Source organism: Cyprinus carpio, chromosome B8, assembly GCF_018340385.1.
Source record: "Cyprinus carpio isolate SPL01 chromosome B8, ASM1834038v1, whole genome shotgun sequence".
NCBI classification, from domain to species: Eukaryota; Metazoa; Chordata; class Actinopteri; order Cypriniformes; family Cyprinidae; genus Cyprinus; species Cyprinus carpio.
Genome location: NC_056604.1, coordinates 6,628,433 through 6,656,124, shown reverse-complemented (window position 1 = coordinate 6,656,124; position 27,692 = coordinate 6,628,433). Strand labels below are relative to the sequence as shown.

The window sequence follows — 27,692 nt, the reverse complement described above, 5'->3', positions numbered from 1 at the left end:
CAGTGAACATTTAGTCCAGGACTGAATGTTCTTTTAGGAGTAAGCGGAGTTCAGGAATGCAGAAACCTGAATAGCTCCACCTAGAGGCCGGAAGAGTAAATTAGGCTTTTTCAGAGCAACTACGGATGTTTGTTAAATTCGTGCTACTGGTGTCTACTCTTTATCGATACATAACCATATACAACTTCCCTTTTACTTACTAAATCGACATTCAGAGATAAATCAGCGTATAATTTGCTACGAACGGCGTCGTTTCAATATGCCTGCACCGCGACTACTAGCGACGCCAAACGGAACTGCACGCGGGACGCAAGATGGACGCTAACTCTTGACTTTCTGTTTCTTTTTCGTTTCGCATTTGCTCGCGCGAGCTACTCTCTTCTAGATACCGCGCCGTCCCTCGAGCAGACGGCGCGCGCTGTCGAATCAACTGGAATCCCCGTCAGAATTCGAATTCCGTTAAGAACAGTCCTTCAGACCGATTCGCTGGCAGCCATTCGATTCCACAACCCAACGTTTGCTGTCTTTATGTGGATTCGCTTCCTGGTTGCAACACACAATCACACAGCACAATTCTAGTCCTTCAAAACGCAGTTCAGCTCGAGAGACCAGTCGTCGAGCATAATATTTATCCCTATAGCTTTAAATAAACATTTCATAACTGTTTTACGAAAAGGTAGTATCTTTTTATTCGTTTAAGCGGAATGTCGTGAGCCGTCGAGGATTAGAAATATCTAATAAATCGAGTGCAAAGCGTAAACCTGGGATCTATGCCTCGTCTTCATGGAGAATGTGACTACTCGATCAACAGAAGGTGACTGGGTTTAGTGCCCTCATGGACACGTTTAGTTTCTGTTTTGACGTCAATAGCGTTTGTATAATCCGTTTTGTGCTGAAATATCGATGCGTGTATTTATACATTCCTGTGTGTTCAGAAATTCAATCCACACTATTTTTTTTGTGGTAATTTTGTTAGTCAGCTAACGAAACTGGTTACTAATTAGTGAGTTTAGTCACACTATTGCATCTTTGTGAACGATTTTAAACGACTATCCTAGTTTGGTTGAAAGAAGACACGAGTAACTTACTGGTTTGGTTTGTTTGCTCTTAACTCTGAACTAGTTCTGCAGTTGAGTCAGCATGGGCCTTATAAAACTACACGTGATAGTTTTACCTTTGCTCCTAGTTTTTGGATTAATTAGAATGAGGGTGGATTACAATCACGTTTTTCAGTTCACTACTGTATGGTGTCCTCTTATGTACTTGGTTCAATAGTGTTTTTTAGATTTTTCTGCATGATCTCTAATATGAAAAGTCTTCTTATTTTGGTCTTTAGTCTCAATGTTTTGAGATTTCTAAATGTAAATTATAGCCAGTATGGTCAGTAATGTTGATGTATTTACCATTATGTTATATGAACCTCATTCCATGTTATATATTATGTATACCCTTATGAAAATTGACCGTGATTTTACTACAAATACAACTAAAAAAAACATGGTTGCTGTAGTTAAACCATGGTAACCTCAATTTATCCATGGATTTGCTACACTAGCTATAGTTTAACCATGGTTTTCATAGTAAAACTGGTTATACAAATAATGATTAATATGCCAACAAAAGAACAAGTAATACACTTTTGGTATAATAAAACAATGGTTAGTTTTCATAAGGTTATACATGTTGAGTTTTTAAGATTGAGTCATAATTGACATATTGCAATATAAATTTGGTTTATTATTATTATTATAAATGTGGTAACTGTTTTTTAGCTAGTCTAAGATGAACATTAGCTGGTTCTAGCATGGTTCACAGATGTTTCAAAAACCAGCTTGACCACATTTTACTGGAATTACCAACTTAATAGATTTTTTTCCATCTAGAAAAGTTAGAAGTTGGAAATCCACCATGTGCTGAAGGGAATAGGCCGCATTTCATATTTCTGTATAGCTGCATCAGTTAATAATGAACAGAGTCATTTAATATGTGACATTCTAGTTGTTGTATTCTACATTAGGAAGATTAGTGTAGACACGGGAGTCTTGCGCAATTGTACTGTACCCCGTGAACAACGTGGGTTTTTTTCAGCATAAGAATTGCACAATTGTTCTTGATTTATTGCTGAATACTGGTTTGTTTGTTTTGAAGTTGTTTAGCCAGTTCATGAAACTGTTGGTTTTTACCGACAAAGTTGTTCACAAAATGGCTCTCTACCAGACTTCTCGCTTTTACCGAGCATTTATCTCAAAATGTCCTTGAGATGACTTTTACAACATGCTCTCTGGTTATAATTCCAGAACGACAGAATGTGACCTTGAAAACTGTCCATTTTGTTTGTTATTGAAAAGAAGAAGGAATGTTTTAGAAGATTGTGAAGCAGTTAGTATAACTCAAACATGTGTCCTGTTTTACCAGGTCTTCTGCAGCCTGTGCATCCAGGCTCAGTAACCTTTAATGAGAGTATTCTAGCCCCACTTCAAAACAACTATTTGTATGAGGAATCAAGAGAATGTTTCACATACAACTCTGCCCATTTGATCAACAACGGCGCTTTACAAAAACGGGTAAGTTTTGTCTGAATGTTCCCCATTCTGCACTTAGTTTTTTAGTGATTTAGTGGGATTTGCAGCACGTTATAATAAATGTCTTCTTCCAACAGTATGCTGCATTTCGTTCCGAGAAACGGGAAAAAGGATATTCTGAACAGGAACTTGAAGAGTCATTTGGCTTCCTGTTGCTTGATGATGCAAACAGGGTACAGAAATACAACACTAATGGAGCTTATTGAATCAATCTGATTTCAGAATTGTTCTTTCTGAAACTTCATACTCATTACTGCAACATTTGTTTTTCCACAGGCAAGGAAAATTGGCAAAACAGGCTTGTTGGTTGGACAAGCAAAATGCACTACTCTTGGAGATTCCTCGAAAGGTAAAGAAAGCTAGCCATTGCATTATTTGGTGGTCGTTTCAACATAACAGCCTGATGTTTTTACTTGCATGCACAAGATAATATTTCACATGTGACTGCAGCTAGATCAGCCAAGGGGAGGTTCTGAAGCCTTCATACTTGTCTGACAGGACTTGACGGGAATGTGCTATTGTCGGTAATGGTTACTGGCATGATTTGCATTGCCAGAATTCAGTGAATTGTTAATAATTCCCAGCTTTGTTTCTTTTTATATATAGTGTTGTAAGTGAATTGCAACTTTGTTGTATTGCAACTGAGTAACTGCCTCAAACCATGTAAATAGCATATACTAACAAAAATAGCATATAACAGATTACTAAAATGATGGCTTTTAATAGTAGTAGTGTTCAGGAGAACTGCATATTTCATCATAGATTCTCTTACATATGAAAAGGAAAAGTGAATGTATGCTATGTAAGAGATACAGTTCATCTGTAGAAAGAGAAAGTGAAGGTTTGCCTTTACACTTACTACTGTATGAGCTCAAATAACCTAGATACAGAAGTATTTACTGCAGTCTAAATTAAGCATTTGCTAGAGACTGCAGGGCTGTTACAAACTACTGCTGGAAGACTATATCATATTATGGAGAAATGAGACCCATTTCAAGCAAACAAATCTCAAATCATCAGTCACATGATGGGAGTATCATGGCTTGAGGATGAGCAGATAATTATTAAGTGGTTTGTAATAAATTTTAGTAGATTTAAGAGGAATGTCTGGGTGTTTGGTGGACAACAAAATCGGAATATTGGTCATGCAGCAACACTACTACTTCTACTAATAATAGGGATGTAACGATTCAGTCATCTCACAATTCGATTCACGATTTTGATTTCACAATTTGATTTGATTCACAATTTTTTTTTTTTTACAAAATGAGATTTAAGACAAATTATAAATTAAATATGTCCATTTATTATTGCTTGGACAAAATGCTGCACGTTTCTTTGTGAAATTGAAATATAACACTATAATAATATACTAATATACTTGCATATTATTGCTTTTTTGTTGGTTTTGATTGCTTCTATTGTCCTCATTTGTAAGTCGCTTTGGATAAAAGTGTCTGCTAAATGACAAAATGTAAATATAATGTAAATGTAAATAACAAAACTAAATTGAAATTTTAAAACAAGCCCCAAATCAAATAAATAACACAAATTAAATAAATCTCTTCATATAAACAAAATAAGGCTTTGTCTGTGCTCTTTCCATTTAAAATTAGAGGCAACCACTGCATTTTAATCATGAACCATACAAAGATGCTGCATACATGCAACATGAGCAGTTTATAATCTAAATTAGATTGAATAATTTCGAAATTTAAAGCAAAAATAGAATGGTCTGACTTTAGTTTTGTGAAACTTTATATAAAAAAATATCTGCATGCAACAGAAACAGCAGATGAGCTGAATGAGATGCAGATTCACTCTCTGCCAGCAGGTGGCGCTTAAAGCGTTTCCTTGGTTTCTGCTGTAAACAAAGCAGAGCTGCACTTATGAACTTTAATATGCATTATACCAAGGCAAGATGAAAAGAAAAAAATACCATCTAAACTTTTCTAAATACAGTAAGTTCCCCTCAGACTTACATTCATATAAACTCCTACACCTAAATTAATCGCGATTTGTTTAGCATCTCAACCGATTTGAATTGTCACATATTAAAATCGATTTTCAACCTGCTCATGGTTAATTGTTACATCCCTAACTAATAAACAATCTCGCAATGAAAAAACAAAATATTATTTACTTAAAGGGGTAGTTCACCCAAAAAAAGAAAATTCTGTCATTAATTAATCACCCTCATGTCGTTCAGAACCCTTAAGGCCTTCATTCATCTTCGGAACACAAATTAAGATATTTTTGAAGAAATCTGAGAGCTTTCTGACCCTGCATATAAAAAGCAAGAGAGTTACCACAGTCAAGGCACAGAAACCCAGTAAGGACATCAGTGGTTCAATCGAGAGTGCATTCCTGTACGTAAACAGCCTGCATCGTGATACTCTCCAAAATGGTGCCAGGGTGACGCAGAGGAGAAGAATTATTTAATAAATTCTCATAGCTTTGTAAAATCATGGGTGAACCACTGATGTAACATGAACTGTTTTACTGATGTCCTTACTGCGTTTCTGTGCCTTGCCCGTGGTAGTACCCTTGCTGTCTATGGAGAGTCAGAAAGCTCTCGGATTTCATCACAAATATCTTAATTGTGTTCCAAAGATCAATGCAGGTCTTACGGCTTTAGAATTACGGATGAGTAATTAATGACAGAATTTTCATTTTTGGGTGAACTATCCCTTCAAAGCAGGTTTGTGAAGACGAATAAGCCATTTGTTTGACCCTATGGTCAAATGCAGCACATATTTTTATACAAATTATTTCAGGTCTTCAGATGATAATAGGTTTAAATATTTCATTTAATTAGTATTTTTAAGTATTATGTAGCTGGTAAATCATGCTTATTTTATGTGCTTTGAGCCACTTCTGTTTCCTGTGAGGGGAAAGACTTGATATACCTTTGTGAGTGTAAAAGCAAACAGTCTCTACACAGATTGCACAACCAAATAAGAGTAAACCTCATGTGACACTGACTGTAAGCTGCTATCATATCAATGTCCTTATATGCAGGAATATTATCAGACCCAGTGAGTAATCAGTAGGAGGATAAGAGAAAATATTTCGAAGTCTGAAAATGGCTGAGAATACTCTTGTGATGTGTTTTTATTATTATTATTATTTTTTTATTTTTTTTATTTTTTTTTAAGGATTCTGTGAAATTCAGAAATGTTGGTATATTGCCAAGGTTTGTTTAGTCTCAGTCCTAAATATCCCTGACAACACCCACAGTCTGTTCTCTGACCATCTGATGTAAACCAAAGCCTCAAGAACTGGGTGTAAGGGCATACACATCTTTGTCAAACAACCTAGAAAAGATATTGTTTGTTAAATAAGTCTTTGCTGGAATTGGTGTAGTTTTCCTAAAGTAGTTTGAATAAATCTTTGAAAAATACTATTTTGCTTAAGCCATTTAAGTAGCAAGTTAACTAGCTATTAGTTAGTAGAACTGTATATTCTACTTTGTTTTCTAAATTACAGTACATTATATGAATTATTATTGACTGCAATCTGGACCAGATTTTATGTTTTCTATTAAAAGCCTGTCTATGCAAGACTAGGACTTGCTGGCTTAATAATTACAAGTACTAAAGATTAACCTTGTTTGCTGAAGTTTGACATGTCAAGGCAAACAGACCTTCCTGGGAACTCCTTGTGACAGAGTCTGTTAATTATATTACCATTGGCCTTGAGTGGGCTGCAGCCCATTGGCCACGCCTTGTAGGGGGCCCGCCTTTGGCCGTTTATGTTTGTTTGATTTGTTCGTTATATGCCAGTCAGGATTCAGAAAGGATTAACCGCATTTCCACTGCGCATGCAAGATCTAAACGGGCCAGCCGGGGCTACAGCTTACAACTATGACCTTCATTTAGAAAGATAATGACCAATTCTCAAACATTCACACCTCATTTCTTTACAGAGGATGATTCTATATATTAATGTTCCACTAAATTATGCAATCATCTGATAAGTTTTGAGCGCTTTCTCTCGTCTTACTGGCATTAAACATAGTGGGGAAGAAATGTCATCAAAATAAAAAAATATAACAAATAGCAATTAAATGAGTTTCTGTGTTTATGATATAGCTTTGCCTATGATACAGGACTTAGCATATCACACAAACAAGAGTACTGATTTTTTTTTTTTTCGATTATCTGCACGATCGCAAATGTAGACCTACAATAAACAACAACTTACAGAGTAACTTTCAGACACAAAATTCCGTTTTGCTCCATCAGAAAGAAGATAGAACAAACAGAACCGCTGCGTCTCAGAACAACAGTGTGTATTGTTCCTCAGTGTTAGACAGACAGCAAATGATTAAATCAGTGGGCTACAGTTGTTTGCAAAGTTAAATTAATCCGCTTTTTAAAAGAATCGTATTTCATATTTAAGAAAAGTAGCTTATTTCATTTTTGCAATCATTTAATATTTCTACATTAAAATGTTATATTTGAACTAGGGCTGGTAATTTAATGCGTTAATTAGATTAATTATATGGAAAAAAATAACGCGTTAAAACTATTAACGCATTTAACGCACTTGCCCCGCCCCAGGTCTATGTGGATCATCTGACATTTCATACAGTCAGTTGATGACTAATATGAGGCAGGGCAACAACTCACTGCGTGAAAGAGCCTAGAATGTCCCTAAAATTCAAGAAATGCGGCAAAAATGTCCCTGTTTGAGATTTTGTCTCATATTTACATAACATAGTTAAGCAATATCACACGAGCAGTTGGCTAAGTGCAATATCACACAAGTCCAAATGTGATGTTCATCTTATACAACAGTTCAGTAAGTAAGAAGTTAATATTGTGTTATTTTAGACACAGTGTTGTCTGTTTTGCTCAATTTTCTTTCCCCAACCAAAATATAAAGATCAAGCAGAACTGTTCCTCTCCGATCAACACACAGCGGCATTTTATTTCTTAATCCACGTTTTGAACGAATTGGGTGAACCATTTGGCGCGTTGAACCACTGGCCATAGGTGCGTTGGATTTGAAGTGGCGCTGCACAGACCAATCTGTGTATGACATCAAAGTACCGCGAGAGCGATTCAAAAGCACGAGGAGCCGTCTGCTCTCTAAAGCTCTTGCAGTATTTTGATGTCACACACCGATCGATCTGATGGCGATGACCTAGTCTCAGCCTCCGACGTCACGCCCACGAACCGTTGGCTAAACGTCTGATGCATATGGCACATAAAAGTGGAAACACTTCAGGAGTGTCGAAGTCGTCATCGGATTGGTTGAATTCTACAGGATTTCCAGGAGACATGTGTGTCACGTTCTTAAACGTTCCACCTGGAAACAAAGATACCATTGCTCCAAACCCCCTCACGAAAGAAGAAAGCCTAGTGTTTACAACTGTGACAACGGGTGCTTATCAGGATCAACTAAATGCTGGATTTTCAAAAGGGCTGAATACAGCTTTTCTGTAGAACATTTGTGTGAAATGTAGCTATTGCACAGGATTCTGTTGTACTGTTGTGTAGTTGTTTTCTAGTATTGTTGAGGTGATAATTATCTCATTATATTTCTGGTATAAATTAGGTGTCTACATCTCAAAATACTCGGACTGCCTTGACCTGAAGCGCTGGTATGATGGGAAGACAGGCTACATAGTCCTTATGAAGCTGACCAAGGTATGCAAGTTGGTGTAAAATTGTAATTCTTCCACCCACATTCTGTTACTTTGTGCTGATTCTTTCAGAATGCACCACATGCAAACATGTTTTCATATATATTTAAACATCAGGGGAGAGTGAAAGAGGTTACAGACAACTACACCCAGAATTTCACTCCTCCGACAGCTGGCTACGACTGCCACATATCAGATCAGCTTGGTGCTGTGTCTTCAACTACTAGTTCTTTCTTGGCTTATGAGCGAACACAGGTGATAAAGCTCTCAAGAAACAGTTTCTTTCCTTCCTTCCTTCCTTCCTTAGTTTCAAACTGTAAGTCTAACAAGGTTGGTTTGTCTTGCAGTACTATATGTATGAACTCCGTGATGGAAGCAATGAAATAGACACTTGTCCAAGAAATGCTTGTCCGTTTGCCATTGTGGCATTCTCATATGGGAAGATGAGCACCACGCCAGAGTTGGAGCAAAAAAGGTTTCACAGTTTTTATACTCTTTCTGTCTTTTTAAGAGAAACTTTAAGTTTTGCATGTGATGATGGTGATTTTTGACAACTAAAGGATTTTTTTTTCTCACTTTTTCTTTTAAAGCCAAGACAAAGCAGGTAAGAATTAGATTATTTTGCATGTTCTTTTTTGTTTTTGTGGTGAAATTGCAAATAGGGCAATTAGCGAAGATCGTTTCATTAACAATCTTGTCCTTTGCCGTTCTTTCATTTATTGTAAAGGGTTTTGCACTTCTTTTGAATAATATTTAGTGTATTTTAAATGTTCCTTTGAGAGTATGTAATTATCAACATGGTGTTTTAAGCTAAATCTTGTATTGTAGTGTTTCATTACCAGCCATGGATTGGCCAGTTCAAGATTGAATCTGCTATCTATGATGTTGGTCTTCAGTCTTCGAGCGGAGCCTGGTTCCCAGCCAAACTGTATGTTTTATTTAACAACATGTATAAACCATATTTGGTAACGCACCAAAAAGCTGCCCAAAAATCAAGGGTAGATTCAGATATACTATACTATGTACTTATAAGCCATAGAACTGAAATGCAAACTGTATTTTCAGCCCAAAGACGGTTGAAATTGACCATGCAATTTGTGTGTCTGAACTGAAGAGGACCTTGCCACGCGAAATCTTTGAAACTTACATTGTGGGTGAAGGTGTGTAAAACATTTTTTTTTGGTAATTGACAGGATCGCCCATATTTGTGCTAAAACTGTAAATGAGTGCTTGGTCGACATCTTGTAATTTATTTCCCTCCATCTCCACACAGTTTGCATAGATGGTAGATGTTTCAACTTGTATGACGTTGTGTCCTCTAAGGCGAAAAATGACCTGGCTCAGATAGCCCAAGAGCTGAAGGAAAAAGATATGGTAAATATGGAGAAGAGGGAAATATTTGTAATAATTGGACAAATCTCTGAACAAATCTTGTCTTATGATTTTTTTCCCATTCAACAGGCTCTTGTTATCCCTCTGGAAGATTCTGGGTTTCTTATACTGTTACACTCTTCGCACCTCTTCTCTTATGAAGGTAAGATGTTGCCCAACAGACCCACTAATTTTCTTAATAGAGTATTTGATTTTTAAAACCTATGTATAAACATTTAAAGGGGTCATATGATGCTTTTTTAAAGATCATTATTTTGTGTATTTGGTGTAACAGAATATGTTGACATGCTTTAATGTTCAAAAAACACATAATTTTTCAAATACTGTACATTATTGTAGGTCCTCTATGCCCCACCTCTCTCAAACGCGTCATTTTTACAAAGTCCCTCCTTCCGACAAGAGCAGTCTGCTCTGATTGGCCAACTGACCCAGTGCATTGTGATTGGCTGATCACTGCAAACTGTTGATCACTTGTCGCAAATGTAACGACCCTTTTTATTATCGTGAGCTTCATCTTTCAAAATAAATGTAAAGACGTGACAGACACAGTGATGAAGCTCCTATGTGTTTGCAGTACACAAGCCATGGACGGCTAAGACAGCCGTCTCTCTCTCTCTCTCTCACACACACACACACACACACACACGTGACGCGCAGATAGTATTGGCAAAACTCCGGATTTGAACATTCAATAGCAAATACTTAAACTAGTAACAAAACATACTTACAGTAGCTGATTCAGAAGCGCCAGATTGTCGTAGCAAAGTCAGAATTACCTCCTCTCCTAGGTTCACGAAACGGTCGTCCATAAAATGTGTTGCTGTTCTGTTGTAAGTAATCTTAAAGCTTCCTAAATGCATCTACTTTCAGAAGGCCAAATAAAGTGCTTTTGCTTTCACCTAGATCCACACAGCATCTCCCTGACATGGCTGCTACAACACTTACTGCGGATACTGAAATCACGCCTTCTTTCTTTGCGTGAACATTTGGGCGTGGCAGTCTTAACTTTGATAAAGAATATCTCTTTGGATTTGAGACTTTAGTCTTTGCAACTTTACAGATCATCTTCAAGCACCAAGAGCTTGTAACACTCCAAAGAGAAAGGAAAAATTGAAATCGCATCATATGACCCCTTTAAAAAAAAAAAAACCCACCATGTGCTCTGGGGTTGTTAATTACTGATATATGCTTTTGCTAATTTTGTCAGTCTGTATCAATTCCTTATTAACTACAGTATATTACCAAAAATCCTAAATGTATATTTGTTTATACCTGATTATATAAAATTTAAAATATATATATATATAGAGAGAGAGAGAGAGAGAGATTTTGTTAACATTTGTAAATGTAATTTTAAATTAATTTAATTAATTTTAAATAATTGTAAAAGTTATTTTAATTTCCTTTATTTCTAGATGCAAAGTCGGGTAAGGCAGCAGCACTTCAAGGCATGTTTATTTTCCCAGACTCAAGAACTGTGCCAAGAGGTAACAAGGAGAATAATTTTAATTTATTAGATTTTTACATCTGTGTACTTTATACAGCTTTTATTTGCAAGTCTTTTACATCTTATGAACATATCTTTTGTATGGTTTTATGTTTAGATGCCAAGACTGACCTGCAAAATACTAAGCTGTCAACAGAAATAATGCAAGTAATCCCAGCGCTCAACTATGCTGAAACAGAGATGGAAAAATGTCCTCCAAACCAGCAGGGGCGCTCTCAGATGTCTTTAGAGAAGCATTTGCAAGACTATGGCACTCTTTTTCACCCAGGGCTATTGGATGTTCCCACCAGGGAAGCCAGTATGTTTCCAGATCAATATGATGTGCCTGGTGGTTTTACCCTAATATCGCCTAAATGGTCACAGGAGGCTGGCACTCAATTAAAATCCTATTTTGATGAGCCATGTGGCTTTACTATTCCAGTAGGGAGGGCATTGGAGTTACTCACTGCTGGTCGACAACAGCGTGGTGATGATCACGACGATGATGTCTATTATTGTATATCATCACCAGAGGAGGTGCCGCAGACTGAAGACCACATTGAAATGGAGGTGACAAAGCAATCTGAGGCCATCAGTGATGCCTCTGACAGAATAGCTGAAAAAGTTAAGAGACAAATAGATGAGCAAAAGCATTTGTCCACAGAGCAGCCTCAATCTGCTTTGCCAGACGGGCTTGGACAGCTGGGAACAGCTGTAGTTACAGTAGCTGACAGTGTGTTGGAATATCCAACTTCCACAGTGTCACCCAGATTGGGTGATGTCCCTGCAGAGAATTGTGTAAGTATTGAGAATGATGTTGAGAAAACATCGCAAGGTAGTACTAAAGGAGATGCTGATGGAGTCGGCGTATCTACAAAAGAGACTCCCATCCAAACAAGCAGTACACCATTAATCAAATCAACAGAAGAAGGTGCTGCTGGGGGGATGAAGGATAATACACATCCTGAGAAAACCATGCCTGATGCTGATAAGAAAGTAAATCGGAGGTCTTTTACAAGGCGTAGAGGTAGCAAGCGTAAAACTCGTCGGAAAACCTTGCAGAATAAAAAAGAAGTTCAAAAAAACATTGCTTTACCAACTTCAAGTTTGCCTGTCGATTTGCCAGTGAATTCTCCCGATGACTCTACAAAAGACCCAATTAAGACTGAAACCGTGCATGCTGATGACATCAATCAAAAACCCCATTCAACTCGTAGAGGCAAGGGACGCAGGCAAAGGGGTGTGAAACGAAATCTGAAAAGTAAAGCCAGACAAGCACAAGACCCTTTATTAAGTGTGACAACTGAAACTATAGATGATCAAAGTATAAGTCCCTCAAAAAGAGATTGGCGGTCACATCCAAGGCGCAAGAGATTGTGGAATACAGATGCCAGTCTGAAACGGTCTTTGAGATCAGATGCTGTAAAGAATGGCAAGAAGACTATAGTGAATTTACAGCACAATGAAACAAAACAAAGTTTGTCTAGTACACCCAAGAGGAAGATGGAGGGATTTAACTTGAGGGAACGATATGGCCTAAAGACCATAATCACAAACTGTGGTAGAGTCTTTGTCCCACATGGTTCAGATGCTGACATAGAATCTGCACAAAAGGAGAAAACACATGTTGAGATGAGCATTGACACAAATGCAGAAACAATTTTTCATCTGGAAAACAAATCCAAAGAAATAGTGGAAAGTAAGGGAGAATCTCCCTTGAAGGGTAAGGAAGAATTGTCCTCTAAAGATCCACTGTTTAGTGAAGACAAAGACGCAGACAGCACTTCTAAAGACATGCCAAATGCTCTCTTGTCAGCATTAAGGATACTGAGAAAACTTCACAAGACCCATCCATCAGAAAGTGACAAAAGTCAGGATATATGTCCAGAAAAGTCCATGAATGCTGCATCAAACGTGGCTGTAGGTGTACAACAAAATAACAAAGATCATCCTGTTGCTGTTCAAGAGGATGCAACTTCCAGTGTTCCTGGAGTTTCTGACCAATCGACGTCCCCGGACCCAAAAGTATCCTCTCCTGACAAAATCAAAAAGAAAGCAAAACGTGATGTGTACAGTGCAATATCTATAAGCAAATTGAAGACGGTGCTCAGAAGGGGAAAGAGGGTGAAATCTCCTTCCCCTGCTGACAATGCAAAATCTGAGTCAGATAACGCAGGCACAGAGTCAAAAAAAGTAAAATTGGGCACCATCGTGGATCTGAAGTGTGATACTGCCCAAAATGAGCTGACAGGCAAAGGATCGCAACCCATAAATGATGAGGCACAGCATGCACCAATGAAAGGTGTGGAGTTGACAAAACAACCTGTGTCTTGGAGAGGTCTTATTCACAAGGCATCAAAAGAAAATGGTAAGAAAATTATTAGTTTACACATTCTGTCATTAAACAAATATTCACATACCAAGAGTGGGAAAGTGTCCTGAAAGTGTTATGTGTATATTTGCAACCAGTTTCAAACCTCAAACCTCCTTTATGATTACATTTCATTCTCTTTAGTAAATTACACTGGCTTGATATTGAGGCTTAATTATGCTGGTGTATTAAAATTGGCCCCACGTTTTCCCTCTCCATCTGTCTATCTGCCGTGTGCACATTCTTCTGCTTCTTAAGCCCACTGTCTTACCTTACTTTCTCTTCTTCTTTGGCATATCTGCTTGATTATGCACTGCTTCTACTGCTATTTTATGCTTTGTCTTTGTTTTTGTCTATTTCTTACAGGGTCCCTCAATTTTGACACATCAGCACCTTTTGAAATAGCTAAACACGCTGACCCGCAGCTCATTTCTTCAGTTATTGGGGATGGGGTGGGAAGGAGACGAATTAGCACTGATGGCAAAGCCAGTGCAGAGAGACTGAGCACGGGTGCATCTCTGCCCTCAGATGCTTTGAGTTTACTGGCTGACTTGGCCCTTGGTGCGAGTAACGATAAAATGTTAAAAAACTTAGAAGCCAAAGCTGGCCAGGAGGCCCTTGATGGAGTGAAGGCTAGCGGCTCCCCGGAGTCAGTACTTCATGCTCTTCTTCATTATCCATCCGCCAGATTTAAATTACCCCCCAGGTCTCCTTTCCCAGAAGGTCTTTTAGTGACTGGGGAACTGATTTTGGAAATATCAAAAGAACATTCTTACTCACAGCCCACCTCTCCGCTGTCAGGTTTGTCAGGTCCATCTCTCAAGGTTTCTTTTCCATCTGGAAGTGTAGAATCGCCTCTGTCATTGAAAACTGGGCTTCATCTGAACCTACCCAAAAATGCCGTGGCCTCATGTCATCAAGAGGAAGGGGGAAAAGCAGAATGGAAGCATTTGATTTCTCCAAATAAGCCATTGTCAGAGATCCTCAAGACAAAACCGCGGAGATCAAGAATTTTACGCAACAGAAACATAATCGAAAAGGAGGGAATAATTCAAGTGACGAGGATTTGGAAAGAACCATATGATTTTAAATTTGACAGCAAGCTCACCAATGACTGTAAAGACAAAACTGTCACACGAGCACTTCATGGGTAAGTACTGCTTGTTGCCCCTAATTTTCGGTTAAGGTTTAAATATGATTATTGAAGTGAATATTTAATATTGTTTTTATGTTGATTTGTGGCCAACAAGCTATTTGCACAAGACAAATATCAAAATATTATGGATACACATAGTGACGATATAAAGGAATAGTTCACCCAAAATTAAAAATTTTAAACTCAAAAATAAAGATTTGTTTTTTCAGTCACGTCATTTTCGTTTTTTTTTTTTTTTTTTACTTGCCTTTTCAATATTTTCATCCATCCCCCTAAAAATAATAATTTTTGGACTTTGTTTTATTTTCCATAAATATTTCTGTTTTAATTAAATGTTACATAATGCAAACCATTACTGATTGGTTTGTAGTTTTCAACATATTGTTAACATTATTCTGATTCTATCAAGACTATCACAAGTCTTTACAATTACAATTACTCTAATTTAGACAGATAACATTTTCATCCAGGTGGTGACAAATCAGTGGAATTTGCAACATCAATGTAGAATTTTACAGAACACCAAATGTCTTGAGTTTGCAAGATACAAAAATGCCACATGCTAAAATATGCCAAAGATGCAGTTTGCACCCTCTGTAACAGTTTTTGTGGAGAGAATGTGAGTTTAACACCGTTACCACAGTTTTTGTGGTAATCCTTTGAGTCATCATAACCCATAAATAGAATCCAGAAAGGCTCTGAATTTCTTTTTCTCTTTCCTAATATTGACAGGAAATGGAACTTCAACATTGAAGATACCTATGAGGATGTCCATCTCATTTTTCACATGTGGATTGGTCTTTTCTATAGTAAGACCACGTCCAGGTTATTTCACCTTGAAAATTGCGCTGCACTTCCAAAGGAGAAGAAGGTTGAAATGGTTCATTTGGACATAAATGCTATTCAGAATGCTGTGTCTTTGCTCAATGTTGATTTAAGCCAGAAAGTGGACTCGGCCAAGCCCGTTTCATCAGAAGTTTTGGATCTTTCTGTGAAAAATGATGAGCCTGCAAATCTTCATTTAGTCTCAAATCAGACCACAAGAAAAGACACTGCATCACAACCTGGTGAAATGTCATTTTATAAGCATAAAACGGCACCAAGGCATTCACCTTCTGGGACAAGTCTCTCCTCCAGTCCGAAAGTTACAGCATTGGCGGTAATGTATTATATCTTACACCATTAAAATTGTACTGTATTTAGATGATTTTAATTAATACATTTTTACTTGATGAGATATTTTATATTTTTATAGAATTTTAAAATATTCTATGACAACATAAATAAGTAATTTATCACTTTCACACCGAGCGCGAACCGATTGATCGCCTTCTTCTAATTTGCCTTCTGGTGGCGCCGACCAGCAATGCATTTTTCCTTAGATACCTAATGTATCTCATATATGGTCCGCTTCTCAATATACAGCATTAAATTAAGATAAATAAAGTTGGGTTCTATGCCAGAAACACAAACTATCTATAATGCCTACAAGAATACATCTTAAAATATAAATAGAGGTATAATTAGCATAAGGTTACATTTGAAAATGTATGTGATTATTTATGTTTTTGCTTAAAACCCACTTTAAACCATCACAGAGTACTTGTAATAACTTATGATTGAGATCTAAAGTGGATTTTAATTCTATAATAGGCAGACATGCACTCTTGTTATAAAAATATCATGAGCTGCATAAAACACATGCAGAAAATATATTGCCATTATCATGTGTATTTGCTTTCATATTTCATGTATAGAAAAATATCTCTCTCATTTTTCATACATTGTTAAGAGGTATTATCCCGTGATTGACAGCTCTTGAGTGAACGCGCTGACTCGCTGACTCATAACACTCTCTCTCAGAATACTCTTCTTCTGTGTTTGCTTACACTGGTTTTCGAAACAACACCTGTTGCTTTTGTGCAACAGCAGCTGCTCCGGGCACGTGATCTTAGCTCAAATCTAATTGAACGGCCCGTTTTGTCACAGAGCGACGGGGGAAAAAATGACACACGTTTCCGCATTCAGTGTGAAAAGGCCTTTACAGAACTCTGAGTGGCAAAAGTATGTAAATCTTTGCTTTCAGTATCTGGTCTGGCCCCCTTTTGTGGCAATAAATGCAGCTAAATGTTTTTTTTTGTAACTGCTGATCAGTCCTGCCCAACACCTTGTTGGGATTTTAGCCTATTTCTTAGTACAGAACTGCTTCAACTCTATGATGGTGGGTTTCCTCCTATGAACTGCTTGATTCAGGTCCTTCCACAACATTTCAGTTTGATGAAGGTCCAGACTTTGTCTCGGCCATTCCAAAACATTAACTTTGTTCTTTTTTAACCATTCTTTGGTAGAACATTTGCGCTTGGGGTCATTGACCCACTTTCTATTGAGACTCAGTTTTTGGACAGATGTCCTGAGATTTTCTTATAGAATTTGCTGGTATAATTCAGTATTCATTGTTCCATCAATGATGGCAAACCATTCTGGACCAGATGCAGCAAAACAGGCCCACACCATGATACCAGCACCACCGTGTTTCACAGATGGGATAAGGTTCTTATGCTGGAATGCCTTTCCTTTCTTCAAACATAGCGCTTTTCATTTAAACCAAAAAGTTCCTTTTTGGTCTCCTCTGTCCACAAACATTTCTCCAGTAGCCCTCTGGCTTTTCCACATGATCTTTAGCAAACTGCAGATGGGTAGCAATTAGGGCTGCACGATTAATCAAACACAATTAATCACGATTGTCATGCACATTTTGTCAGTAAAGCCGGTTCTGTGATTAGCAGTGAATCTCCATCACCTGCTTTTAGGTGGAGCAGCATTTACTACACAATATAATCGTAGGATAAATGAAATCGTTTGCGATAATAACAGCTGTTTGCGTCTCTTCTCAGTGAACTACGGCTCTGTGTAGTAAATGCTGCTCCATCTGAGAGCTCGTGAAAATACCACATTTAATAAAGTTTTTACTCCAAAATCACTTCATAACGTCAGTCGCGTGTTTGAAATAAATCCTTCTGTGAGATGATGTGGCTTCTTAAACAGAATAATTAAGGCACAAAATATTCCATTGTATTCTAAGCAGTGATAATTGATATGTCGATTAGCATTTCATTATAGATATACTTTATTATGATGAAAATTATAACAATAAGAACTCAGATAAACCATATTTTGCCGTAGCCGTGTGTTTAGTAGTCACGTTGAATCAATGAAAGCAGTTACATCTTCTGTTTATTCAGCTGCAGCGAAAGGCATTTCCTGGATTTCTTCTTCGGGGCATATTTGAATTTTCAGTGCAAGAGCACCCTCTGGCCTTTGGATGGAGATTTACTGCTGATTACAGAACTGTGCTTCACTGAAAGATAAGCATGACAATCATTAGCTTCTGCCTAATCGCGATTTATAGCCTTTGTAATTTAATTTCGATTAATTGTGCAGCCCTAGTAGCAATGTTCTTTTTGGAGAGCAATGGCTTTCTCCTTGCAACTCTGTGAAGCACACCATGGTTGTTCAATGTTCTCCCGATGGTGGACTAATGAACATTAACATTAAACAATGTGAGAAAGGCCTTCAGTTACTTAGAAGTTACCCTGGGGTCCTTTGCAACCTCACATACTACTACACATCTTGCTTTTGGAGTGATGTTTCTTAGTCGACCACTCATGGGGATGGTAACAATGGTCTTGAATGGTCCTTCATTTGTACGCACAATCTGTCTGACAGTCTGTGGATTTGTGGTGTCCAAACTCTTTAGAGATTGTTTTGTAAACTTTTCCAGCCTAATGACCAACAACAGCTCTTTTTCTGAGGTCCTCTGAGATTTCCTTCGTAAGTGCCATGATTTACTTCCACAAACCTGATAAGAATTTGATAGATCCCTGTTCTTTAAATAAAACAGGGCACGCACTGACACCTCATAGTCATCCCTCTGACTGAAAATACCTCTGACAATGGCGGAGGTAGGAGTGGCCAGGGAGGGGCCAGCAACCAGTCTGGGTTGGCACAGAAATTATTTCAATATAAAAATCTGTTTGATTTTAATGTACTGGACATGTTTTAGTGCCTAAAACACAGCTGAGCACAATTAATTTCTACTTAACTGTAATTGAGATATTTGTGAATTAGATCAAGTAATACTGAGTGAATATGACAATTATATGAATAATAGGAATTATTCATCACGTCCAGGTATTTTAATAAAGGGGCTCACTATAGCTTTATTGCTCATTCAGCTTCTCAAAACTCCAAATGCTTGCTCTCCAACATTGGATACTCATGGATGAGGCATGCAGATAGTGATAAAAATGTGAAAAAGGCCGGAAGTCAACAGTAGACATAAATGCCAGAATATAAAATGAATTATTTTATGCATTTAAATGGTTTCATTTTCTAGTATAAGTGCACTTTGCTAACATTTATTTGTGGAGTAAAATAACAAATAAAAAATACATATCAGCTTATGCCTTATACTGTGATCTCGAATTGCAGGATATATTTTAGTACATGGCATGCATTTGAGAGATGTCCTTGTGTGTGCTGCGTATACATGCACAGTTTGCAGCTTTAATCGCCTTTTTGGTAATTTCATGACTTAGCTGATGACAGAACTAGGTATGTATGCTCATAGTTTCTTTTGTGGGTTATTTATGATAAAGTGATGTAGAGCATGCGCCACATATTTGTGTACCGTTGAAGAGTGTGCACCGTGAGCACAGTAAAACGGCAGATGGGACAGGAAGGTGTGTTTTACTGGCACATAATCTAACAACATCTCATCAGACCGCAGTTCACAGTTGTTCTACGGAAACTCATTTGGTTGTTGTAGCTTTTCTGCTCTCATTTGACTCACGCCTGACGCTGAGGTGAAGCTGAAGTGTGCTTCTGAAAATTCTCCCGTTTGATGTGGTCATAAAGAGATACAGCGGTTCCGCATTTTAAAGGGATACTCCACCCCAAAATGAAAATTTTGTCATTAATCACTTACCCCTCTGTCATTCCAAACCCGTAAAAGCTTAGTTCATCTTCGGAACACAATTTAAGGTATTTTGGATGAAAACTGGGAGGCTTGTGACTGTCCCATAGTCTGCCAAGTATCTTGAAAGTGTATTGAAACCTCCAGGTTTTCATCCAAAATATCTTAAATTGTGTTACGAAGACAAACTAAGCTTTTGAGGGCTTTTATGAGCTTGGAAACATGGGGGTAAGTGATTAATGACAAAATGTTCATTTTGGGGTGGAGTTTCCCTTTAATAAATGCATTTCAACTTTCAGGACTTCTGATGATATTTTGGGTTATATTTATGCAGAAATATAGAAAATTCTAATGGGTTCACAGACTTTCAAGCACCACTGTACTCTACCAGACTTTAAAGTTGTTTTGATCACAACAAATTCATGATTTTTATAAACAAATTCATATTTTGTAATAATATTTTTTTAATGTTTGTAAGTATTTATAGGAACTTTTATAGAATACATTTTTCTGAGGTAACAGTTTGTTATTCCTTTTGCCATTAATTGTAATAATCCAGTGTGGTTTTATATGCACAAGGAGTCTGAAAACAGCCAGTGCCAATGTGTCACAATAAAAAAAACATAAAAAAAAAAAAAAAAAACAGAAAAAAAAAAAAACTGAGAAAGATTCAATTTAGACTGAACTACAGCACTGTGAAAAGTTTGGGATATTTGTGTAAAAATGCTGTAAACTGTGGATGCTTTTAAAAATAATTTCATAAATAGATTTCATCAATGAACTTCTATTAACAAAATCTAATCTTAGCACCCTTTGCGCTTAAAACAGCCTTTATCCTAGGTACACTTGCACATAGTTTTTCAGGTAGCTTTGCAGGAAGGTTTCTTCAAGTGTCTTGGAGACTTTGGCACAGTTCTTCTGGATTTAGTCTGTCACAGTTTTTTCTGTGTTTTCATGTAATCCCAGACCGACTGAATGATGGTGAGATCAGATCTCTGTGTGGAGCATACTGGCTGTTAATGGCAAAAGGAATGCTTGGAAATGTAAACTGATATTTCCTATGAACACATAAGATAGAAATAACTGGCTTAATTTTATTTATTTATTTTTTTTGGTGAAAAACAGTATGTTTATATATAAATCAGTTATTTATTTGCTTCTTGTACAGTGTGTGTAATTTAAATACTGATTTTTTTTGTGCATATTTTCATTTCTCTGTTACAGAATTATAGAACTATAGATGTAGATGTACCAGTGGAAAATTCAGTCCCTGACAATGATGATGACACTGATGATGAAAATGACGTCACCATGGACTGCTCATATTCAGAGCACTTGGAAAAAAACAGTGCATACAACAAGTTGTGTGAGCAAGCATCAAATATGAGAATAGGTGTTCGGATACTTCACCCAAAGGTCAGAAATGCTACAAATAATAAAGCATCCACCAGCGTGGCCACTTCTGGTCCCCAAAAAATTGGTGTTTTCCATCAAATTGTTGGTCCCATAAAACCATCAGCATTCTCAAAACAATGCCGTCTGATTTTGGGTAGGAAAAGTTTTGATCTGGGTTTAAAGAATCAAACTGGGCATGTACCGCATGTAATACTGCAAAAGGAGAAAGTGTCTGACAGTGCAGAGAGTAAAGAGATTTTTGAAGCAAAGAAAGAAAGAAATAAAGATGGGTGCCCAGAAGCTCTGGTTAATGAAAATGTTGATAAGACTGTTGAACTTAAAACTGGAGCATCCGTTTTGGTGGAGGAAGAGAGTGTATCTGTAGCTGAAGAGAGTGTATCTTTAGCTGAAGAGAGTGTATCTTTAGCTGAAGAGAGTAAAGCTGTATCACATGAAGATAGCCGGGATAGATGTCTGACAGTGATGGAAGATGGAAGTGTTGAAGAAAACATGACTTCCCAAATGCCTAGCCAAGATCAGACTAGTATTGCAGATCATAAAGGAACTGTTCAAGTAAAGGAAGATCTTAAAACTACACTAGATCTAAAAGATCATGCAGACATGGTCGATGAGCCAAGAGATGATTCATCACATGAAACTAATGTTGAAGAGCATAATGAGACTCCTCATATAATGGAAGAACCTAAACCTGTACTAGATGACACAAGTCTAGTTGACCATGTTGACGAGCTAAGTGATATTTCATCAGATGAGACGAGAGCTGAAGAGCTTAATGAGACTTCTAGTACAAATGAAAAACTTAAGCCTGTACATGATTTGAAAGATCACGCAAATATGGCTGATGAGCTGAAAGATGCTTTATCAGAAGAGACTACTATTGAAGAGTGTAATGAGTTTTCTAATGCCAAAGAAGAGCTTGATCTGAAAAATCAATCAAATGTGGTTGATGCATCATCCCATGAAACTGAAGGTAACAACACTAAAGAGCCTGTGAAAGCGAATAAAGGTTTTACAGATGAGGAAATGATGCAAGAAAGTGAGAATAAATCAAAGGAAGAGGCAGACCTGGTTGGCAGTGATACTGAACATGAGACGTCCACAGCAATGGAGGAATATCTAGATGACTTTACTTTGGTTTTGGAGGATGATATGGAATTCAGTGACGAGGATTCTGAAACCATGGTACAGAAGGAAGTTTATGAACAAAACAGCTCCACTGAGAAATCATCTGCCTTCACCAATGATGATCATGACATGAAGATGCAGAAGAGTGAAAAACAACCTAAGACACCAGAGGCGGCAAACCTGGTAGATGGTGCCCTTGACAAATGTAGAATAGATTCATGTCCAGGTGAAGATCAGCTCATGTCTGTTCAAGAGAAACACACCCTAGATGCGAATGATACTTCTGATGGAATGCATGATGAGGGTGAAACCAAGACTACTGAGCAGAATATAGTGGTCCAGCAAGAGGATCTTGATGTTTGTCACGATGTGTCAAAACCAACAAGTACTGTTAAACCCACCAAAACAGATATAAGTCATTTAGAAAAAGATGACGAAAGAGATTTAGGCCAACAAGATGCATTTAAAGTCACTGGTGAGGATGATACACTTTTTGATGAGAATGAAACACAAAGTCAAGATTCTTGTGTAGATCAATTGATCGACTCAAACCAAGAATGTCTTTCCCTAAAAATCTGTGCATCACCCCCAAATACCATGACTGACTCTCGTGATGAAGCAGTTGCTCTAATTGACAAACCCTCAGTATTGGAGGTAAACAGCATGCTCTCTACTCCCACTCGAGATGAAATTCCATGTTATCCAGAGGTAAACAAAAGATTCAGGAAAGAGGATTTGAATAGGGACTTGTACTACCAAGACGACACGGATCACGCTGACATGATGCCACCTAAAAGTCCAGTAAGCCCTCAACCCCATGTTTCTACCACAAAGCCATTATCTGACTTTACAGGACATTATGAAGAAGTCCACATTGACAACCTAAGGTGGAGTAGGAACAAATACACTGGTACAGTGGATTTTAAAGATAAATCTGCAACAACTACTGAGCATTCACCCGAGGAAGACTCTTTTCCGTTAAAGCACAAACTCTATCCCACCTCCCAACAAAAAGATGACTGTAACTTCATAGAGGGTGCATCTCAAAATGATTCTGAACTCTATTACAGAGACGATTTACATGGATATTACCACAGATCTGATGAAGATGTGCTATGGTATGATTTCCATGCAGAGGAATCCGTTGATCACCAATTTTACTCATGTGGAAATGACTCTGGTGGTGACAACGATTCACCCATTTGTTCCAAGTACATAACATCTGAACTCAACTATTCCTACAAGCACAAAAAGCATGCAAAGACAGAGAGGGATGACTACTGTTGGGCAGAAAAGAATTCTAAATCGGACCCTCTATCTTACAAATACCCAATAAAGGTTACTTGTACTGCAGACTATGAGACCGAAGCCCGAAGTTCAAAAAAGAAGTCTCGAAAAAGAAAATTCTGTCAAAATGTTGAGTGGGATGATGATTCTTCTGACAGCATTAAAAAATCATCGTACTTTGAAACATATCAAACAAAGCCAACTAGGTCATTCACAGTTAGTTCCACTTCACATGTTAAGCCAAGCACCCAGCAATTTGACTGGCGCAGGTATTTCAGAAGGGAGGCAACTTGCAGTCAGCTATTAGATGCGAGTGAGAGGGATAACAAATTTGACATTCAACCCTCATCCATTGTTACCATTTTGGACAGGAAAGGAAACCGTGTTATATTCAATAACTCTCCCACCATGAAACCATCTTTTGATGGAAGTAGTTTGACTAAGGGACTTGAAGACTCTTTTAATGAATGGCAGGAACAACAAAGTAAGGCTGACGTGACCCGGTCTGCACTTGATTGCGAGTACCTCATCTTCTCTCAAAAAATTAATCGGGTTCTGAATGAAACTAAGAGCTCTACCATGTCACACTGTAGGTCAAATCCTGACCCGGCTTCATGTCCCATGACTGTTCGGTTTTCAAATCTCAGTGAAGTAGAGAGTTCCGCTGAACTTTGTAAAGCACAACTATCACTTACCGATTTTAAGATTAAAGTGGACATGTCTGATAGGAAAGAGATGAGGGAGTCCGTGAGAAACCGTAAACCACATCTCCAAAGACTTTTCTGTGAAAAAGGCAGTAGTGTTGAGTTCTCCGGGATATCAGAAATAACAGAGCAATGCGCTGTTGCATACAAGTCCATGATGAACGATGTCTGCAGCGGGAAGACTCTGCCTCATCCAACTGAGGCAAGAAAGAGGAAGTTTGATCGGGATAGAGTTGGCCGTTATTCTGGATTCTGTGGTCGCATCAAGAAAGATGTTTTTGACAGTCCAAAGTCTATTGTGAGTCAAGCTAAGATTAAGTACAGGTTTTATATCCTTGTCACATCAACAGATACCTTCTTTGAAGAAACCAAGGTAAGAAAGTAAATGCATTAAAAGAATCTTATAAAGTGGTCCAAAACAGTGAAGAAAGATTTTCATGTGAATCTCGATGATTTATAGAACCTTTTGGAGATTGAGGGCCACAGACCGGTTGAGCCAGACGAGTTTGACCTCAATGGTGATGATCAATCCCCTTTGCTCATTATACTGAGAAATGAGGACATTGCAGAGCACACATGTAAGGTAAGTGAATGAGTGAAACTCAAAAAAGTATTAAAGCACTAGCGTTAATTCCTCCGTAACAACTGTTAAGCTGAAAATTTATAAATCATCTTTTAAGTGGATGATTTGTCCCAGATGCAAAATGGCAGCTCAAATCATTTAATTGAAAATGAAAAAAAAAAAGACATGATTAAATGAATTTGTAGATTGGTCAATTTTGCATATGATATTTGATTTAATTTTGCATGCTCATTTCCATACTTGTACATTTAAATTGCCTTTGCTGTTATCGAACAGTAAGCGATAATCATAATAAGTTCATCTTTAAAAGCACTAAACAATTTAATTACACTACTTAATGTAATCTTTAGCAAATATCAAGTAAAATATCGTTTTTTCAAACTGTTCATTATGTTGTGATGCCTTAATTCAAATTAGTTTTAACAGTATAATTTTAATATTGGCCATTTATCAGTTATCAGTCATAAAATGAAAATAACTCTTGGCTTATCATTATCCTTCATAATTTCAATATTATGAATACATTCCTAGAAGAAGAGCAGAAAAGCTATGCTGCACGAAATTTAATCCTGTTCCTAAATGGAGTTTCAGATCTGTTGAGCACATGTATCTTTTTTGGTTTGAATGTAATACTTTTTGTAATTGTCAAACTGAAGTAAGTAACGGTTCCAAAAATAGCTTCTTTGTGAACTTCATGTTTAATTGAGGTTGGCTTCTGAATGTTTTTCAATTTAACCAGGTGCCTTATTTGCTGGAATTAAAGAAGTCTCCCAGTGTCCTGTTTGCTGGCATCGACCGACCCGATGATGTGGTGAACTTCACTCACCAAGAGCTTTTTGCTAAGGGAGGCTTTATAGTATGTGATGAATTGGCTCTCAACACACTTACTCTAGGTACTGATCAAGTTGCTACACAAATTATGCATGTTGGTTTACTGGAGATGGACTGATACATTATGACATTTTCATTGGACTTATTCTGTCAAATTTATATGGGTGACATGAAAAAAGTTGTTGGGATTCTGGAGGAGTTAGACAAGCAAGGGAAATGGAAATGGTTTCTGCACTACAGAGACAGTCGCAGACTTCGGGAAAATGCAAGGTATCAAAAATCCTTTGCCCCACCACTGGATGTGTGGGCCTTCAAGGACTGATCCTCATTGTGTTTATACAAAAGCTACGATTAGTTGGTATTTGCTTACTCAGTTGTGGCATTGAATCTCACTCTCCTCTAATGTCCTCGACAGGTCCAGTCCTGAAGCAAGTAAGAAACAGCAGTTTCTAGATTGCTATCAGAAAGCTGGCATAGTCGAGGTCTTGCCCTATCATGACTGTGATGTCATGTCACGGGACCGACCCGACTATCTCTTTTGTTTGACTCGACTTCAGATCCAAAATGCCTCTGTTCGCTTTCCCGTGTTTATTACAGGTAAGAGTTTAGATTTTTGTGAGAAGTCCACACTTGGAGTACTATGAATAACATTTGATACTTTAAGAATTACAATAACCTAATTTTTTTTTTTTGCAAAACATTAAAAAGTTATATTTAAATACATAAAATGTATGATTTTTTACCGATTTCCTATGTTTATTACAGGTGAGAGTTACAGTATATAATAATCGGTGTGTTTATAGATGAATTGTTGTGATATTGGATGCTGCAGTGCATATAATGAATAGAAAAATATGGTGTTTAATGAGAGAATATACAGTAATCGGCAGTGATGTGTTTTTGACTAGTCTCTGTCTTCGTCAAGTCTTGAGTCCAAGTCAAGTCGCAGACTCGAATTAACTAGTGAAAACTTGTTTCCTGTTATTTTAAGTTTTATTTCTCATTCTTGGTTCCTGGTTGCTTACTTGCTTTCTCACTGAGAGCATAATCAGACAGACTGAACTTTAGCTCTTAGGTTTGATCTGAAAGTTATAAAGGTGAGACTCTACAGGCAAAAGCACTGTTTTTCCATGCAACTGTAAAATTTGGGCTGTTTGGCTTCTCATTAAGTATTTTTCAGACTGGTTGAAAGAAAACATCCAAAATACACTTTTAAGTGCTTCTTTTATAGCACTTGATCTATTTGCAGCTGTGGATTTCAATACATATTTTTTAAAGGCTATTTTCTCAAAGTAAAATTTTTCTGCTGCACTGAGGCAAAAAACTCCACTTCAGCTTGAATTCAGTCTGGTAATATTGAGAATATTGCATTATCATATCAAAAGTTTCATTTCCTATACATAATCTGTAAAATATGATGACTGGCTTATCCTGCTGCTGATATCTGAGGTTATTGCACTCTAATTTCACTATTTATCTTGCACTTACTAGTTAATATGCCTCACTGTAGTCTACAGCAGACCTTTTTCCTACTTTAAATTAAACATTTTAAATTCATTTGAACAGTTATTATTAATGTAATAAAATAATCTAAATGAAATGATGCTTAATGTAATTATTTATATTCCTCTGTGAATAATGCATAACGTGACTCGATTTAGGGATTATGAGAATATGTTGTGATAATTTTACCTTTTGTTTTTTTGTGTTGCAGACACACCAACTGAATCTTTTGGAACAAATGGAATTTTAACAATGAACATTTACACATTCTTACGAATCATTTCAAACGATACGTGTTCTGTGTCATAATATTGTGTGTTATGTTTCGTTTTTTGTTTTTTGTTTTCTTCAAAATCCACTGTCCAAAATCCAGGTGTACTTAACATTGGTAAGTACACCTCTGTTAATAGAAATAATTTATTGTTTAGCATAAATGTTAAAGCATTTATCTCTGTTACTCATGTGAAATTGCTTAACATTTATAAGTTTTCCACTGAGACCTTTACAGTTTATAATTCAACGTAAATGTACAAATATTAGTCATGAAAGTGTTTTAGTATGTTTTTACCTGACGTCGTTTTTTTATAAATGAAATTTGACTGAAACGCTAATAAATGAGCTGATTTAA

At 37.2% G+C, this 27,692-nt stretch overlaps 1 protein-coding gene across 2 annotated transcripts; it reads left to right on the top strand.

Moving 5' to 3' along the window:
- Positions 1-74: 74 nt before the first annotated feature.
- LOC109084661 lies at positions 75-27,692 on the top strand. 2 transcript variants are annotated; one of them, XM_042729398.1, is made up of 23 exons: positions 75-814; positions 2,416-2,564; positions 2,660-2,755; positions 2,859-2,931; positions 8,148-8,239; positions 8,353-8,490; positions 8,583-8,710; positions 8,826-8,839; positions 9,064-9,163; positions 9,301-9,395; positions 9,509-9,609; positions 9,697-9,769; positions 11,043-11,114; positions 11,232-13,481; positions 13,851-14,634; positions 15,373-15,799; positions 20,840-21,392; positions 21,435-24,520; positions 24,608-24,730; positions 25,470-25,623; positions 25,726-25,831; positions 25,977-26,158; positions 27,276-27,692. In XM_042729398.1, exons 1-23 carry the CDS (start codon positions 784-786, stop codon positions 27,371-27,373), a joined length of 8,925 nt encoding a protein of 2,974 aa, XP_042585332.1. In that variant the 5' UTR covers positions 75-783; the 3' UTR covers positions 27,374-27,692. The 2 variants fall into 2 exon arrangements, with proteins under 2 accessions (XP_042585332.1, XP_042585331.1); XM_042729397.1 differs by having other exon boundaries at positions 20,840-24,520.

What these genes read in the sequence shown, in the direction of transcription:
- LOC109084661 (XM_042729397.1), top strand. Translation starts at nt 784, where the DNA reads ATGGAGAATGTGACTACTCGATCAACAGAAG. An exon ending in TCTTGGAGATTCCTCGAAAG is followed by an intron (nt 2,932 to 8,147) that starts GTAAAGAAAGCT and finishes GGTATAAATTAG; the next exon opens with GTGTCTACATCTCAAAATAC. An exon ending in CGAAAGTTACAGCATTGGCG is followed by an intron (nt 15,800 to 20,839) that starts GTAATGTATTAT and finishes TCTCTGTTACAG; the next exon opens with AATTATAGAACTATAGATGT.